Raw genomic sequence first — 18,209 nt, 5'->3', positions numbered from 1 at the left:
CATGAGCATGCATATATTAGCACTGAATTCTGAATATTCGTAGTCAAAACTGTCGAACGAACAGTCGCTCTCATTGTCAAGCAAAAGGTCAACAACCTCCTGTATTCACGGCATGATATTCGATGTGTGGCAGAGTTGCAAAAGCAGAGTTACACTGTCTGTCTTGCTTTTGATCCAACCAAAATTGGGGTCGTACCGGCCTTTCAATGCCATCGGACAATCTCCACGGTGAAGCTCTGCTGCATCCTTCCATTTTTGCTTCATGACAAAATGACAGGAACTACCTAGCACATTTTATTTTATAGATCCTGCATGTGATCTGTTATCACAGTTGGTGAATTTAGCTAGTGCCCATTCTTCAGCTATCACCCACGCAAGCTAACCTCGTTTTTTCAGACATTGTCACTGAAGGGATGATGTTATGTCGTGGGTGAGTTATCTATCGATTTTTTGGAAAACTACAAAATCCTGCCAAAAAAAAGAGGTGGGGCCAAAAAAAGGGGTAGGTTAATTATCTTTTGGGGGTGGGACATTTCTGGGGATCTTACGGTAGGCTAAACAAGCTGATCAAGCCTAAAGTTAGGGGTTTGATTCCTGATTATGACTGTAGCAGTAGAATACAAAACGTTCTTGTTACGCAATTCTTGTTACGGACGTTATGGGTTAGAGATATGTGAGCTCGAAGCAAATAACTCAAGCTGCAACGCGGAACATTATATTTACTCCTTGCATTGAGAAGCTCAGGCCTCAGGCACGAAAATTTGTTTTATTTTCAGGCCTATAGATACTTAGCTAAAAAAGTAGGCAAAAAGCATTTGTCTTTGGTATTACATCGAACTCATAATGCACAACTAAACGAATGAAAATTGATTGGTAACCTAACGAGACCAAGGTGAATTTTCCCTAATTCACGAGCATGTAGCTTCATGCTCAGGTGCCTCGTGAAACAGTATGCTGTGCCAAGAAGCTAAGTCAAGCAGGGTGGTTACCCGTCATGTGCAGTGTCTCGAGGAAATGCATGCAGCAGTATGACAATACCTGTTTTCCTGTTTTGCTCGCGCCACATCAACCGAATATTCGCGATTAAATCATTATTCAGAAAATTGGAGAGTTAAAATTTCCTCGTACAAGGCACTACTGCCAAAAAAAATCAACTCCAGCGCTTGTTGAATTGGTGCTGCAGTGCTACAGTTGAACAGCTGAGGTGGGGCTGAACCCCTTCTTGAAAAATGGAGGGGGTCCGGGCCGGGCCCCCCTGACTTTAAGCCCCCTTGCTCAGACTGTTCGCCAGAATCAAGTGCGTGTTTTCTCATTTGAAATTTGCGCTCTCAGTGGTTTTTACGACCGCCGTACCACTCAGCGTCGAGATTTGCAACTAGTGCCACTTTTCGCACCGTGCTTCGTACACTTGGCACTTGGCGCCACTCTATGCTTGAGACCTTAGACGGCGCTTGGTGCGCTTTCTAGAACCGCCAGGCCTGCCAGTCTACCCATTCAGTTTTGTTTTGAAGCTGCGTACTTACGTGTGTTGACAACTGTTCCCACTCCCTCCTTTTTGGCGTCGTCGACGGGCGCCGTTTTCTGTAACGCGCGATGGTTTTGTTAAGAGGAAGTACAGGTGGGTCAATTGCTGCTGACTTGAAGTTTTATAAGTTTGATCACGTTGGCTCCTTGTCCGAGCAGTTAAAGTGCTCTAGAATGGGATAGTACACAGTGTTTTAGCACAGTTAGCATAGGGGTGCTCTTGCTCATCGTTATTCCAATTCAGCAGTTCGCGCTTTTGGAAGCGTGTTCCACTAATTTGATTACGCAGCCTACGCAGCTTAGTTGTTTGCAGCCGTTGACAGCAATTAAAGGTGGCATGAATTTTTACGCAGGATTTATTATGCAATATCTAGAACCGTGATGTAAGCGAAAAAAGGAAAAGAAAAAAAAACCCCAGAAATATAGCTCGTTAAACCTTGTAGTAGTGTTGAAAGGAGCATATGCGGAACATAAATGATTGCTCGGTCATATGAGCTGTGCACGCTGACAGAACTTGTCACATGCAGCGCAGAGAACGGACGCGCTTGTTGCATCGCACCAACCTCGATTGACTGCGCCGTATTTCGTTTGGATTTCTTTGCAGTGACGTGACGCGATGACGCCCACTTGCAGCTAGTTGCGCTGGCGAGAAACGTTTTTTTAAGGTGAGATGTTTCAGGTGAAACAGAGACGATTTCATTGACTCTTGTGTTATCCGGACAGCATTGGATCTGGTTTTGTGCATTAAAGCGCTCAGTAAGAAGTGCTTGCTTATTTTGCACTCCACCCGTTCATACTGCAGCATTTGCGTCTTTGATGCAATAAATAGGCGTACGCTTTGCTGCCTCTTGGCTATCACCGCATTTTATTGTTCGTGTTTTATATTGGGGGGAAACGTCGACGTGCCATGTGCCTAGTATTTGTACACCAATGTTTTCACCTCGTCTTTTACATTCTGAGACTGTTAAGAGTGAGCCGCTGGTTGATTCCTGTTTGTGAGCCTTACTGTCAACACCAGCTTCTCACCAGTTGACCAGAGCAACAAAATAAGAATCTCCCTGTTGAGATTTCCCTGGCGCTGTTATAGCCTTGGGGTAAGACTGACTTAGCCTTGGCAATCTGCCAGTGGGGTGTGCATCCACTAAATGCAGCTGGTGGCTCTTTTGGTTTGCCTCATTCGCCTTCATTTCGTGGGCCACAGCAGAGTATGTTCATGTCAGCTGGCTGTAACTGACAGCTGTCAGCTGTTCCTGTTATTTCTCTCAAGATGCCGTCTTGTCTCCTTTGCTTTAGCTGTTGGGGTCGCAGGTACTGTCGTCATCGAACACCCTGTTGAATGTTTTGCTTCATTATTATTCTTGCCAACAATGAGTACAAATAACCAAGGAAAAAAACACACGTCCTGATCGTGGCTGGCTATCACTGCCTGTTTGTAGTTGTATGTGGTTGTAGGAAAGTGCTGTGTCCCTATGTTCTTTCGTTTTTGTTTTTCAGTAATGATGACTTGCTGCCACCAAAGGGAATGGCTGTAGGAGGCAAGTACAATGGAACACATAGTGACCAAGGTATGTTCACATGTGCTGAACTATTCAGTTGACATTGAGTTTGGATAGAAATTTCCTCATGATGCTTTTCTTTGCTGATACTGCTTCACGGCCCGAAACCTTAAGTCAAATAGTTTAATCAGCATAAGTATTTTACGAGTCCAGAATGATAGAATTACAACACAATATAAAGAAGCTCTTGCAGTCATCAACTGAATAGAGACTTCTTGACATATATATGAACACAGTATAAATGAGATGGTAGAAATAGAAATTAAACGTTACATAATATTGAAGCGGTGAATATAGAACTAATGCAGACAAAAAATTACTACTGGGAGAAAAGGTTAAGTATCAAGAGCAACTAATAGAGTGCAGTCCACTTATAATGATATTGACAAGACAGGAAAATTCAATTGTCATAACAGACTATAGTTATACTGGACTGGGAAGGAAAGAAAGAAAGATCATACCCACACGTACCTCTGTGCATGTAGGCCTACAGTTTCTCACAATAAGTGTATCAGGTTGAACAATGCAAGTTATAGTAAAGAACACTGAACTCTTTATGCGGGCTACATAAATGACTATAAAATTATTTAAGCATACTGAAGAAAGTTGGAAATTGTAAAAAATTTATAATTCTTGAGGACATCGCCAGCCTTGAGGATCGTTGAAATAGTTGACTGTGAAAGCCCATATTTTTTTCGCGAGGCTTTCAACCTTGAGACTCTGCTGTGAATCCCTATGAATTTGCTGCTTTACCTCAAGAGATCTCGCCTTGCGCTTAATTGGCACCTTCTTTAACGAATACACATGCGGAAACTTGTGTTAAAAACTGCTGCCAGGCGTTTTGTGGATAGTGCGGCTGCAACAAAGGGAGCTCATCCCCTCTTCCTGTCAGAAATTGTGATGATGGCTGCGTGACGTCGCATGCAGTGCTCCCTCACAGATGTCTCTACTGTTTGTGGTACTTAGAGTTTTCACGTCATTCTCTTTGAAGTATTTTATTTTTATCAATCTTTTAGACAAATTTTTGCACAAGACACTTTCCAGGCGGCGAGAGTTCTGTCGTTGTATTCGATACGTCGCTTATAATTGTATCGTTGTATATGGTTTGCTTTTATAGGGGGACAGTGGAAAAATTGAGAACTCTGAAGAATGTGATCATAATTGAATTGAATTTTATTTGCCAAAAGATACATCATGAAAAAACATCTGGATCCTTAGCATCAAGCTAGTTTGATGTTATAATCTGTTATAATCAAGCTAGCTTGACGTTATAAGCGATATATCATAATATCTGGTATTGTTGTAAGTTGACTACACTGTGAATACAAAAATCTAGATTAAAGGCCAAACAGCTGCATGTGGTCTACATAATAGCAGAATTATAACTAGAAAACATAAAACAAAATTTAGCAATAAAGATACACACTGTCAAGTGTTAAGAAGTGTAGGTAGTCATTAGAAAGTTCTTAGGCTTTTTTTTAAAGCTGTGTAATTACTGACAAGATCTTGTGAAGAGAGTTCTGGAATTTAAAAAATGTAATAGCCAGAAACCAACTGTTTGTTTCATACTTGCCACAAATTTATACTTGTGGCTGAGGTAGTTATTAGGTAGTAATATCTGAGGTAGTAATAGCTGAGGTAGTAATATCTTCATTGTCTAGTAATGACGCTGAATGGAGGAGACATAAATCTGGTGGTTTGAAATGTTAAATAGAAAAATGTGAATGGGGGGGGGGGGTTCACGGGACAAACAACTGTTCAGAACATCAAGACAGCATTGCTGATTGGAAGTCTGTAGAATAACAGAGCTGAGCTAGTTGGTAGGTATTCATGTTCATGTTAGAGACTGGGCGTGCAAACATGGACACAACAGACCCTTTGTGATGTCTTGACTTCTCTCTTGTGTCCATGTTTGCACACCCAGTTTTTCTAACATGGTAGACTGTGTTTCATCATGTGTGAAACAAGCGCTGTTTTTCTTCTTAAACAAGGGTTTATATCTTAAATTTTCCACGAAGCAATGATGTGTGGAGCCAACTTCGGTGATTTTCCGAGTTCAGTGGAGCTCAGTGAAATTTGCTGGGCACTGTCACTTGCACACTTCCATCATTCATCCAAAACAACAAGCTTGAGAGATGCGCTGATATTGTACAAATTAATGATATTGATTATCTCAAACCACCAACTTGGCTTCCTGCGGCGCTAAAGAATGTGGGATGTAGATACGCCGTTAATGTTATCTTTATGGCTGCCATTAAAGGGGCCCTGCAACACTTTTTTAGCATTGTCAGAAAACGCTGCTGATCGGTAGTTGAGGCTCCTGAGAAAACGCGAGCCAAACATTATAGCACAACATGCGGCTTGGAAATTACAATTTATTGTCAGTCAGCTAGAAATCGTTCCCTCTCCTCTCGACAAATGATGCCATAAACCCAAATGACTGTGCCATAAACCCAAAGTCCATGGCCATTGGCTGATTTGAGCATTGTGAGCTGCATAGTTACCGCGGCCGCTGCGGGATGCTGCCTTGTGGCGCGCACGTGCTTGTGGTCACACTGAAAGTAAGCTGTGCATTCTAAGAAAAAAAAAAAGAAAACATGCTCAAGGTCATAACGTATGCTGATGAACAGACGCATCTTCTTGCCCCCTTGTCATCCCTCCCTCCCTGCGTAGCTTTCAGCGCGCTTGTTGATACGAAAGGAGAGAGAAAGCGCTTGAAGCGGGCAACAAATCCCTGTAACTCCGCTCGTACTTGACGGATTCTGATTCGTGAAGCAATAGGCTCTTTTAATGAAGCCATCCAATGATTACTTGGAAAAGTGTTGCAGGGCCCCTTTAAGCTAGGTAAGACATGCGCCGATATGTAATATTAATATAAGATATTTAATAGATGAAAGGCGGACTGACATTTGTTTCGTAAAACACACCAACGAATTTACAGGTTGCCGTACTTGTGTGCTATATAAAGTTTCTTATAGCTGTAGCCGCTTCTACATAGGGCAGATAAGCCGTTGTGTTAATCAGAAACTTATGGAGCATAAGAGGTCGTTGACCGTAGGCTCACCGTCTAACCTTTCTTTAGTTTGTTGAGAGTAAACGCACGCCAAAATTCTATGAACGTACAGTTTTGTAGAGGCACAGGAATGAATGAATGTGTCTAATGGGGGGTTGAGGACTGGCATATCGATAGCAATAGAAGTGCATGCATGAGCCAGCCTTCGATTAACTTACATAAAGGAGAAATAAAATGCCTGAACAGTTTTCTCTCGTAAACCCCATTGTGTGTCTGGTTGACAGCTGGCGCTGCCATGCCTGCACAAGTGCAAATAAGTTTTTGTGTCTACTCATTACGCGAATGTTTTTAGGTCTCTCTACAGCCGCACAATATTATTCATTTTATTCCATTAGTCATCGTTAACCGCGCATTCATAGTCATGACCACTGTAAAGGAAAAATCACTTGGACGACGAAGCACAATTTTCCCTGACTGACGGATTTACTCCCTCAGAGAAAATAGTTTTTCAATCAGACTTTCACAGCACAATGTATGCCGAGCTAACTAGTAGCGACGTCTTCTTTTGCTCTTTTTTCTCTCCTTTTTTCTTTTCACCATGTGGCTGGCGCAGCATAGCCTTAGTTGCTTTTGCGCCACTAAACCCAACATAACTAACTAAATTCTTTTCCACTGCATTGGGCCCTTTCACTTGGTAGTAAGCGTTTGTGTTGTCTTGTTCCCTCCTCTTGTGCATAGGCGTATCAACCAAGGGGGCAAAGGGGGCACTAGCCGCCCCACTGAGAAAAGTTAGGGGGCGGGGCCCCCCACTTTTGACAGTGGTCATTGTCGGCTGCAGACTGGTAAACTAACAAGTGAGGCAAAGTTTTACTTGAATGCAGCAATGACGTAATTATGTAATAAAATTTGTCCTACGATTCTGCTGGGACAACTGTCCTCAGTGCCTCATGACCACGCACTGTAGGCCCTCTGTGGTGCGGGCTCCCTATGCGATGCTTTCGTGCCATGCACTCGATCATTGCAGAGGACGCTACTGCTCAGCAGGGGGTCTATAACATTAAAGCAATGTGTCATGATTTTATTTTGTTTTGCCTGGCCTGAAATTTATGTAATTGGCAATACAAATACGGGTGGGAGCCAGTAAACATTTTATAGCCCGATCAAATGCTCTTCCCGTTTCAGGAAATTTAGTTTCTTTGAAAATGAATAGCATCACCGCTGCTTCATATCCAAGTTGCTATGAGTGGATGAGTGTGCAGAAGTGTCGAGTATTTTAGTTGTGCCAAGCCTGGAGAGCTAAAAAAGGTTTCCGCTTTAGTCTCAGATTAACCTGCTTCACCTAGCTTATCATAGCCTGCAGTGATCGCGGCGGCTTGTAACAAGGCGATAAATAAGGCAGGGGACTCGAGCGTGTTTATAAGCCTAGCTTTCAAGTTTGCCCCGTAACCTGATCTACCTGACCAGGGGAATAATCAGTGTCCATGGTTTTCTGGACTACTGGACTAAGAAGACTACCCACCTGCAAAAGATTGTGTCTTTTCCTAATAATGTTTATTTCTCTCTCTACCTCCCTTTCAGCAAGGATGAGTTCACAGAGAGTTTTATACACGCAAAAAGAGCTCAACATCATTATACTACGACTGAAAGTATCTATTATACGCATATGAATCCATCTCGCCAGCGGCTATAAGTAGCTGCTGCCAATGTGATTGGCGGGCAGCCCTTTTGAATTACATTCAGAATGAGAAACTGTCTGGCTATTCCAAAAAAGTTTAGTTATTGTTCAGCACAGTAATGCGCTGTTTATTGTGCACACTTCATTTTAGCGCCACGAGTTTTCGCAGACTTCTGACGTCTCATAACAAGGAGGTGATTTTATGGGACACCGAAAATTTTTAACGAATAGTAAAGAACCAATGACCAAAAATATGCTGTATTGAAAATAGCTTATTCTGCTTTTTTTTATGTAGTCGTGCGTAAGTGGTCATTACGCAGTGGATCACTTAGGTGTCATTTGTTGAGTCATGTTACGAGCAAGTGCTGTGAGTATGACCCAGAAAATTTCAGCCAATTAACAACTAACGACCTATACGGAAGGAAACAATGCAGGGTAGTTTAACGTTATAATCAGCCACATTTTTTCAAAGAGAACTTGAGCTTACACAGTTGGAGCTTACACAGTTGGAGCTTACACAGTTGGAGCTTGCACAGTTGGAGCTTGCACAGTTGGAGCTTGCACAGTTTGAGGTTACTTGGAGGGGCCAGAGGGAAGGAGTAAAGGACTACTTCACCGCTCCCCCCCCCCCTTCCGCCCAAGCTTGGAAAAGTAGGAGTGCAAGGAACGACACATGGTATATAAATTTGTAGTCATTAATGATCCTATATACATAACCAGCTCACTGTGGTTTCCATAAAAATTAATCGACTGAACTTGATCTTCTTCTTCAGAAAGACTTGATCTCTTACAGTAAAAAAATTGGTACTCTGCTTCTTCCGAAGACTTCTGTGAAGTACCTTGCTTTGTCAGCCACATGTTTTATTTAATAAGTGAGAATTTAAGGTACTAGAGTCATAGCAGGTTCTTCATGCTTATCGCATTTACAATGCAAAACTGAGACTGTGAAGTTTGCAGATGGAATGTTCAGATGAAGAACAGGTTAAATGTCTGTATACTTTTTAAAATTGACTAATTTTTTCATAATGTAATTAAATACTGCTGTGTTGTCCTGGCCTGCACAATCTGTTTGTGCAGCTTCTTCCTTGATTGCAGACAACAGTATTGAAAAGCAAAGTATCTCTTTGTACAGAAAAAATCGCTTCAAATTGAGAGCAAACGTTAATTCTCTCTCTCTCTCTCTCTCTCTCTCTATATATATATATATATATATATATATATATATATATATATATATATATAATATATATATATATATATATACCGGGTGTCCCAGCTATCTTTAGCCAAGGGTTAAAAAATACAATATTAGAGGCAGGCGAGTGAAATCAGTTGCAAAATGCTGACAACCACCTTGCGCGCTACAGACATTTTTTTTGTTTTGTAATGAATTAATTTGTTAATTAGAAAGATTTAACTAATTTGCTAAATATTGACTTTAGGCAAGAAATCCTGCTTGCAAAGTTCGAGAGCTTCCTCAAAAACCCCAACTGCATTATTTGCGATAAAGAAAGTCTCACGTATACCATTTTTTCCAAGCTGCAAACAAAGCCCGCGAAATACAAAAAGAACCACGTGACCAGCGCGCTCACGCGCCGCGAGAATGCTGCCCTCAGCCGAGGTTTGAGCGAACGAAATCACCTGCGGCCGGGACTTGCCGGCTCCGTTGCAGCGGTAGGCCTATAAGTGGGCGGTGGTTTCTTGGCCCGTTGCCAGCCAGCTGCGCGTGTGACGGTGCAAGTTGTAGCGAGCGCGGGCCAAGAAACCACCTTTAACTTATCGGCCTACCGCTGCAACGGAGAAGCCGAGTCGCGGCCGCAGCCGATTTCGTTCGCTCAAACCACGGCTGAGGGCAGCATCCTCGCGGCGCGCGAGCGCGCTAGTCACGTGGTTCTTTTTGTATTTCGCGGGCTTTCTTTACAGCTTGGAAAAAATGGTATACGTGAGACTTTCTTTATCGCAAATAATGCAGTTGGGGTTTTTGAGGACGCTCTCGAAATTTGCAAGCAGGATTTCTTGCCTAAAGTCAATATTTAGCAAATTAGTTAAATCGTCCTAATTAACAAATTAGTTAATTACAAAGCAAAAAATTGTCTGTAGTGCGCAAGGTGGCTGTCAGCAATTTGCAAGTAATTTCACTCGCCTGCCTCTAATATTGTATTTTTTAACCCTTGGCTAAAGATAGCTGGGACACCCTGTATATATATATATATATATATATAAGGAATGAAGAAAGAAACTACGACTTTCGTTGGTTTGGCACTGTATATTTTCACTAACGTTTCGTCTGGTGGACCAGACTTTGACAAAGTCTGGTCCACCAGACGAAACGTTAGTGAAAATATACAGTGCCAAACCAACGAAAGTCGTAGTTTCTTTCTTCATTCCTTATTCTATCGGGGTCCGCGTGATTCTTTTCCCACTACTATATATATATATATATATATATATATATATATATATATATGCACACGAGGGGTATTCAAAAAGTAAGGGCTGTTTGTTTATTTACACGTCAGAATAAAGATCTATTTGCGCAGCGCCAACTGTTAATTCTTCGCGAAGGTACTAAAGTTATTGTTCTGACTCGGTAGTCGTGTGCTTTTAGGGGAATGCGAGCGTTAATGTCTGCAAAAATCGTTGCTCCCGCCTATTTCGAAGTGCGACCTGTAATTAAATTTTTGCAGGCAAAACGATCATCAGCTTCTCAAATGTGTGGGGAGTTGTGCCTAGTTTATGTACCTGAAGTGATGAGTGAAGTAAAGGTCAGAAAATTGTGTCGAGGCCTCACAAAAGATCGCACAAATGTGCACAACGAAGAGTGGAGTGGCATGGCCGAGAATCCAGACCAATGAAACTTTTCAACAAGTAGACTGGGAATAGCGATTAGATTGACAAGTGCGAGTTAGTGGTCTGTCGGATGAATTTCTTTTTGTCGGCCGCACTACAATTTGCACGATTGTAAATGAAGAACTCGGATATCACAAAGTATCTGCAAGGTGGGTACCAAAATGCTTACCGACCAACTCAAACAGCAAAGAATTCCCAGGCGGCGAACTTCTATGCAGAGCGACTAAAGAAACTGGTGCAGCGTTACGAAAAGTGCTTAGAAGTTAGCGATGATTATGTAGAAAAGTGAAGTAGGTTTGTACTAAACTAAACCCGCCAATAAAAGCTTTTACTAATGAATATTTATTTTTTGCACCCCCCCCCCCCCACTCGCAAACGAGTTGATACACCACTGCTTTTGTGTCCATGTCTGCACGCCTTACCTTCTTTCATGATAAACATATTGTCTCTAGCACATTGCTTCGGACAAGACATCGCATTTCGACTGGTTCTATAGGCCTAGTGCGCTGCAGCTTTGAACCAAACAGGCAGCGCCACCAGACACCCGCGGCAGGAAAGTTGGGATTGTAGTTTGTTGCTCCCGGGCGCGCAGTCACGGTAGAAAAGCATGACTCCTTGCCGAAAGGACGTAAAAACGGCGTAAAAGTTCCATACTTTTTCGTACTTCTGCGTGTATGGCTTGCACAACAGCTGTAGGAACACCATTTGGAAGCAACTAGCTTTAAAATTCTGCCGCTTACCACAGAAGTCGGACGAAATTGAAAGACAACTCTACTGCAGCTGTCCGGCGCATAAGCAACGCCTCGAATTCCGTCCACAAGTATCCTCTTTCTCTTGAGCTTTCTTTTTTCACCTTTTATTATTTATTTTAAATGTATACACAAACTTACAAGGTCACAAAGAAATAGGAAGACAGCAGGCTGACAACAGCCACCTAGAGGGGGAATGTGCCTGTCTGCGCCTTCTGCTCTCACGCGTGATTTCTTGCCAGCCAGAACGGCGAGCAGGGGTAGCCGGTGCGGAATCAGACATGCATTTGCAGCGTCCTCTTCGTTGGGAATGAAAAGAGTTCATTATGGCTCAGCACACTTAGAGCATTGAAAAATGAAACGCTCACCTCCACTCATATGTAGTAGTCCATGGTTTTCAATTGCACTATGCATTTCCCAATAATGTTGGAAGATTTCATCGCGCGCATCAATTCTTCTTTCAGACCACACACTGACCACTCGCATGCACTTCTTACCAAGCGATAAACAACTCCTTTTGAAACACGTTTTTCAATCCTACGGAAACCGCAGAACAACACACGATCGTCGCTTCTTGTCCTCACGTTCACACGTGGGCTGGCGATGCACTTTCCTAGCAGACAACAACCAGTGACGAACTGATGGGCGCTTGCAGTCTCACTGTCTGTAAAAAATGTGTGCGCGCGCGCGCCTGTGTGCGTGTGTGTGCGCATTGTGAGTGTGTTTGTGTGTGTGTGGGGGGGGGTCTACTGTTCCCTGAGTGGTGTCCAAGGGACGGAACAGAACTTGTTTCTGGTGCAAGCAGCTGTGTGTGGTGCAAGCAGCTGTGTGGTGCAAGCAGCTGAGGGTTGTCTGTCTTTCTCGAATGGCTTGAGGCGAAAAGGGGACAAAGTTTTGTGGAATGCTTATTTTAAAAAGAGTCGCTGCATGCTGGTTTTTTGGCTACAGCTTTAAACGGCTTTAGTTTGAGAGGTTTTTCAGGCAGGAAGCAAAACATAAATAAACATAAGTTAGCACAGCGTATTTGTATACGTAGACAAAAAATAAAGACCTACGGTTGCCGTTCTTGGGGAACAGCAGTCTCCGCAACTGTCGCCGCCGCCTTGAAACATGCAGACGGTCCCGTAGGCGACAATCCTAACAGTGCGCCGCTGGCCTGACCGAGGGCAAGAGCAATAGCGCCACCGTACCAGCCCTCGAGGTCTGTAGAGTATGGCACACACGGTTCCCGATAGAAAAATCGCATGCATATGCGGACATGCTACTGCAAAGAAATCACAAGAATGCAGAAGCCAACTAAATCATTTGGTAGCTTTTTGCATTGTCACAGTGAGAGCTGCTTGTGCACTTGTTAATGATATGTGGCCGTGTTAGTGTGTATATATAATCAGCGCATGCCGCGCTCATGAGGACCAGCTCATATGTGACACCCTCTACGGGGTGATGCACTAAAGGCTAGATGTACTTCGCACATCCGTCGCAGCACCAGTGGGCACAGTCACATTATATTTTTGTTTCGCAGGGTTTCTTTATTCTGTGCAAAAAGAGATGTGCAGAATTTAGCCAGTGCCAAACAATTGAAATGCTTGTTTTTGTAGTCACTAAACCACCTAATGTTGACATTTTTGCAGTAACTAAACCTAAAAATTAGATACAAACTCATACAAAATAAATTAGAAAGAATTCGAGAATACTGGATGCTTTTTTAGGTTGCTGCTAATGGCATACAATTGGTTTCATCCGCATAGGATGTCTTAGATTTATTTAAAGACTGGCGTTTGATAACGGGGAAATTCTGTATATATTTGCATCATAGCATTAAACAGCACCAGAAATAACAGCTTGTAACATTTGGATCTTTCTCTGAACGTTGTAGCATTTAGGCAACATACTTCAATATTGTGCCATCATTAGTTGCCATTTATACTGCAGCAGAAAAAGCTAAACCCACATAAAAATACTCACAAGTGTCATCATTGATTTAAGTTTTTGCAGTTGAAAATTAATTTCTGAGCACAGTGGAGACCAGAGCAAAGTGGGTATATTTAGTTGTCTCCATGCTTTTATGTGGACACTGAGCAGCCTAATTATATGAAAATGGTATCACAGTAAATCTTGTGCAAGTCGGTTGATACATATTGAAGCCATTGCAGAAATAATGCCATGGACAAAAATAAAAGTGGACAAGTCACTGAGGGGGCTTTATAACACCTGTGGTGTCTTGTCCTCTCTTATTTGTCTGTGTCGGTTTTGCCCTGCAAAGGCTTTAGTATATAAGGATAATCTGCTGTTTGAGGGAAAAAGTTGCTATGTTGCAAAAATGCAACTATGTGTGCAAGAGGTTTTGCAGTGTATTGCAAGTATCACAGAGTTCATTTCAGCCTCCTTGTGTGTGTATGCTATCACCGGAGTGAAGGTGATGGAAAAATTGGGACCATGTAGCTGCAGTCAACAGTACTTCCAGTGGACTTTGCATGCTTCAGTCAGTCAAGTCTTTGCATGCCATGTTTCTCAAAATTCTGTGCTTTTCCTTCTCAGAACCCGCCTGCAGTGTAACGCTGAGTTGCATGTTCACAGCTGAAGATGGAGGCTTTTCATAATCTTTTTCTCTGGTACTTCTGCCAGCCAGTGTAGGCTGTTATTGAAGAAGCCCTTAAAAACTCAACTAAAGTTGACAACTAGAGCATTTATTTGCTAAATCACATTGCCAGGTGCATTGCTATTATCAACATTCTCCACCAATTAGCACCCAAAAAAGAATCACATGTACTCAAAAAAATTAAAAGGTGCAAATGGCGGTAATACTTTTTAACACATTCACTTTGGCACACTTTTTTTAGGTCTTGTTTTACATGCGTAGTGACCTACCAGTGGGTCACTCAGCACGTAAAAGTACTATACGTATAAGCATATTTGCACGTAAGTATATCCACATGTATATCCGCACGTAAAAGTATATCCCCCAAGTGTGCTGTGACCCACAGGTGGGTCATGCAGCTATGCCTCTTTCTCATCCTCCAATGAGATGGCACTGCCACCTTTGCAACTGGAATTTGGCACATTTATTTGAAAGGTGCAAAGCTATTTTCTGCCTTTTTCATGTGAACATATGTTGAACTACCAAGTGCTTGCCACCAGAAAACACAAGAAGTTACAGTCAAACCTCGTTAATACGTACCCGCTTTAAGCGTACTAACGGTTAAAACGTAGTTGCGACGAATCCCCGACCGAGTCTCATAGATCCCAATGCATTCGCTGACCGCTTAAGCCGTAGTACTTCGTCCTACGCCTACCGGTTAGTGCGTACCCTGCGTACCGCGATAACGTTTTGTGCCATAAAATTTTACTGCGCCGCTGAACTTCCCGACGCCGCAATGTGCCGCCAAAGGTTTTTCAGTCTTTTCGAGAAGTGCGTAGATCGGTCGATCACTGATTCCGACTTCCGCGCGATTGCGGCGATGCCTTTGCGGGCAAGCGGGAAAGAACGAAGGTGAGGCGGCGGCCACCGACGAACGCGCCAGCATGACTTATCGCCGACAACCTTATCACAATAAGTATCTTCAGATGTCTGCTCGGGCACGCGTGCGGCGCAGCACCACTTTAAGCCTACTGCACGCTTTTAATAGGCGACAACCTGAACGCGCTGGGCCGCCGATCGCTGCCGCCTCGTTGCGCGGGGCCGTGTTCAAGTGCGCGCCGCTTTGTAGAAAAGAAAGCAGCTCGCTGTTGCGGAGTTGAACGTTGTTGGTCGCGGGCGACGAGAAACCTCTTTGCATTGACGCTATCACGTTAAACGCACACGTATACAGCAAGCGTAGCGCTGTTGTAACCATACTGCACGCTTTTATTGGGCGACCACCCAAACGCGCTGCCGTCCGCTGCCAGGACCGCTACAGCGTCGCGGAGTGCGCATCGCTTGCAGGAAGTTCGTCATCGCCGCGTTACAAGCTACTCGCCGCATCTGTGCGCGGTCTGGAGCGAAGTGGGTACGAAGAACACTCCCACGACAAATGCGCGCGTGCGGTACAGCAAGCGGCCTGGAAGTGACGGCGTGAGCCGAGAAGGCGACGCGCTGCACGCAACTAGCAGGAGACGATCGGCTCCACGCAGCCGTACCGCGTTTCACTGGAACTGCGTCAGTTTTCGTTTATGAGGAGATAGCGGTACAGACGCATGCACATATATCGCGGAAAGCTGACACTGTCCGTTCTGCCGTTTGTTGGTCACTGCGTATACCGGACCCTGTAATAGTTCCGAAATGCTGCTTGGCGTCGCCACCGCGCGCTATCGGAACTATCGGACGGTCGTGCGAGAGTACCAGAATCTTTTCTCCACTTTGGCAAAAAGAAAGAAAAGGCTTTGCAATGGGTACTTTAGGCAATATTTGCTGTGGCACTGTATTTATTTCTTTGCTGGCGGCGATAGCGTACGCGAGGAGACGCAAATCTTTACTTGGTGGTTAATGCGTACTACCGTTTAGTGCGTAGTTACGCGGCGTTCCCGGCAGGTACGCATTAACGAGGTTCCACTGTAGTTACTGTGATAGAAATATTTATTAGATAAACATTAAAATTTAGTAGGAACATTTACCATGTTAAGTTTAAATTCTACACATATTACAGCTGAAGCTAGCTTGCTTCTCAGGTTACTTGTGCTTATAATGAAAGCACAACAAATTCATGAATGGCTGGCCAGGGCATTCTCCACAGAAAGGGGTCACTTTTTTCCCTCTTACCCTAGCGTCTTTTGAGTTTCCTGATGGCCACATAGCAGCAAGTGTTGCGTCGTCAAGTGCTGCATGCCGACACACCAGGTTTTTTTTTTTTTTTGGTGTGCGGACGAGCTGTCTGCCACGAGTTTCTTTGATGTTGTCTTGAAGAGGGCCAAACAGTGAATGAGCCAGTTCTTCTTGAAATTCTATGATTGACAAGAGTTTTATTCATGCATGCTTTGAATGTTCTACGAATTTATGATGGCACTTCCAGCAAGCAACTGAATGGCTACCTTTCTGTACCACTTGAGTCCTTTTCTAAGGCAGCTGTAGTACGACTGCATTTGGTCAATATATAGTCCATACGTTCTTTTTGCTGCGTTGTAGTTGAGCACGGCCTGAGTTTTTGTGATTGGTGTGCTCTCCCTTGTTTTCTTCCCACTGTCCAGCAACGTTGCTTCATGTTTGCCGACAGATATGAGCATCAGGCCCTCCTGTCCATCCACTTCAGTACTTTCACTCCATCTTTGGACTGAAGCCTGGTCGCACTGCCTTTCACAGCTTTCGCTTAGGTGACATCGTTTCGCAGTCCTTTCCTTGTTGAACGAACTCTGCCACAAATAAAAGTGTCTTCCTTGAAGAGTTGAAGGGCAATTAATAGGCTCATAATTGAAGTTGTCTGCATACAGCGTGCATCCAACTCCCTTGTAATTTTGCATGATTTTCAAACATGTTGATTATACTTTCTGGCATATACATCGACTTTAGCATGTAACCATCCTTTGCACATGCCTTAAAGAGCTTGACTTCATACTTGTGGACTTTTCCTCAAATATACTGTCTGTATGAAAGTAGGCCACACCATGGCACCATTGTTTCATCCATCTCAACCTTTCCTGGCTCAAGCACAGTGACAAAATTTCGGCTCAATTTCTCTACCAGAGGCCGGACCTTAAATACACGATCCCACGACTGCAAGCAGTTCATTGTTTGCAAAATGCGAGAATCTCAAAAGCAGGAAAATGCGGTTACTGCTCAAATTTTGACCAATGATTTCAACGCCACACAGGTCACTTTTTGCCCCATGGTGACCTGGAGTAGCAATATGGACAAGACCATTACAAATCAGTATTGCAACAAATACTTTCATTTCTTTAACACTGGCTTCCATCCAATTATTCAACTGCGATTTAGCTTTGGGAGTAGGGGACTCCAGCACTTGTGTAAACCTATTTGTTCCACAGGTGGGTCACATCGTACACAGCATAAAGATATTTTCATTGAGTGCGTCGTGGGACACCAATGGGTCATAGCATTTAACGAGAGAAAAATATTTTTCTGGCTGTTTATAAGCTCATGCAACTAAAATCCTCTGCATTCAAGTCTCGAAGTTATCAAGTCAGCAAGCAGATAAATGCTGGTAACTTTGCTGCTGCGTAGGAGGAGCACAGGTCGTGACCCACTGGTGACCCACAATGTACTGAACGTGTTAACCCATAATTTGCCCTCATACACCAAAGGGGGAAGGGGGGGGATGCCTGTGACACAAAGGAACAGAGGTAGTTATTATTTGGTCTCTAGTAATAATTTTGGAACCTGCTCAGAGAGTTTTTGGAACTTGCTCAGAGAGAGAAGAAAACACTTTATTTGTGTACTGAGGTGGCTGCCAAGACCCTCCCATTTCAGGGTCTCGCTGGTGTGACCTTTCAGTGCTACTCGTGAAGACTGCTAGGTACTGCAGCGCTGGTAGCTTGAGTGAGCCACACAGCTGAGAGAGTGGAAGGAACAGAGAGGGTGGTGGTGACAGATAGCGTGTGGGGCTGTAAAAAAGAATCTGTGAGGAATTGCGGTGCCTACTGCAAGATTGACATTGTTGTGGAGGCTGATCAGCGAATGCATGGAGAATTCAAGCGACTATTGTTAGCAGAAAAACATTACTTCTTGTATGAAAATAGTATCACATTTGAGTTGTTTACTTCTATTTATTTTATTTATAAATATTACAGTTTCAGTTATGTATACTTCAATGGGACCCGCACTAGCCTTTGGCTATGGGACCATACAGTTTGTGCTTGTTTTGTAAAAGATATGTGTGCATTCATTCAATGTGAAGACATGTGGAGGAAAGTAG

At 43.4% G+C, this 18,209-nt stretch overlaps 1 protein-coding gene across 2 annotated transcripts in view; it reads left to right on the top strand.

The window, feature by feature from the left end:
• The first annotated feature begins 1,459 nt into the window (after positions 1–1,459).
• LOC119379360 (MAGUK p55 subfamily member 7) overlaps positions 1,460–18,209 on the top strand; it is a 69,820-nt gene continuing 53,070 nt past the window's right edge. For both annotated transcript variants that reach the window (XM_037648668.2, XM_037648670.2), the window contains exons 1-3: positions 1,460–1,618; positions 2,129–2,189; positions 3,019–3,089. In XM_037648668.2, coding sequence (XP_037504596.1) covers positions 3,047–3,089 — 43 coding nt within the window. In that variant the 5' untranslated portion in view covers positions 1,460–1,618; positions 2,129–2,189; positions 3,019–3,046. The remainder of the gene's footprint in view (positions 1,619–2,128; positions 2,190–3,018; positions 3,090–18,209) is intronic.

This window comes from Rhipicephalus sanguineus, chromosome 1 (assembly GCF_013339695.2).
Source record: "Rhipicephalus sanguineus isolate Rsan-2018 chromosome 1, BIME_Rsan_1.4, whole genome shotgun sequence".
Classification (NCBI taxonomy): Eukaryota; Metazoa; Arthropoda; class Arachnida; order Ixodida; family Ixodidae; genus Rhipicephalus; species Rhipicephalus sanguineus.
The sequence above is the reverse complement of the archived record's forward strand: the minus strand, read 5'-3'. Positions and strand labels throughout refer to the sequence as shown.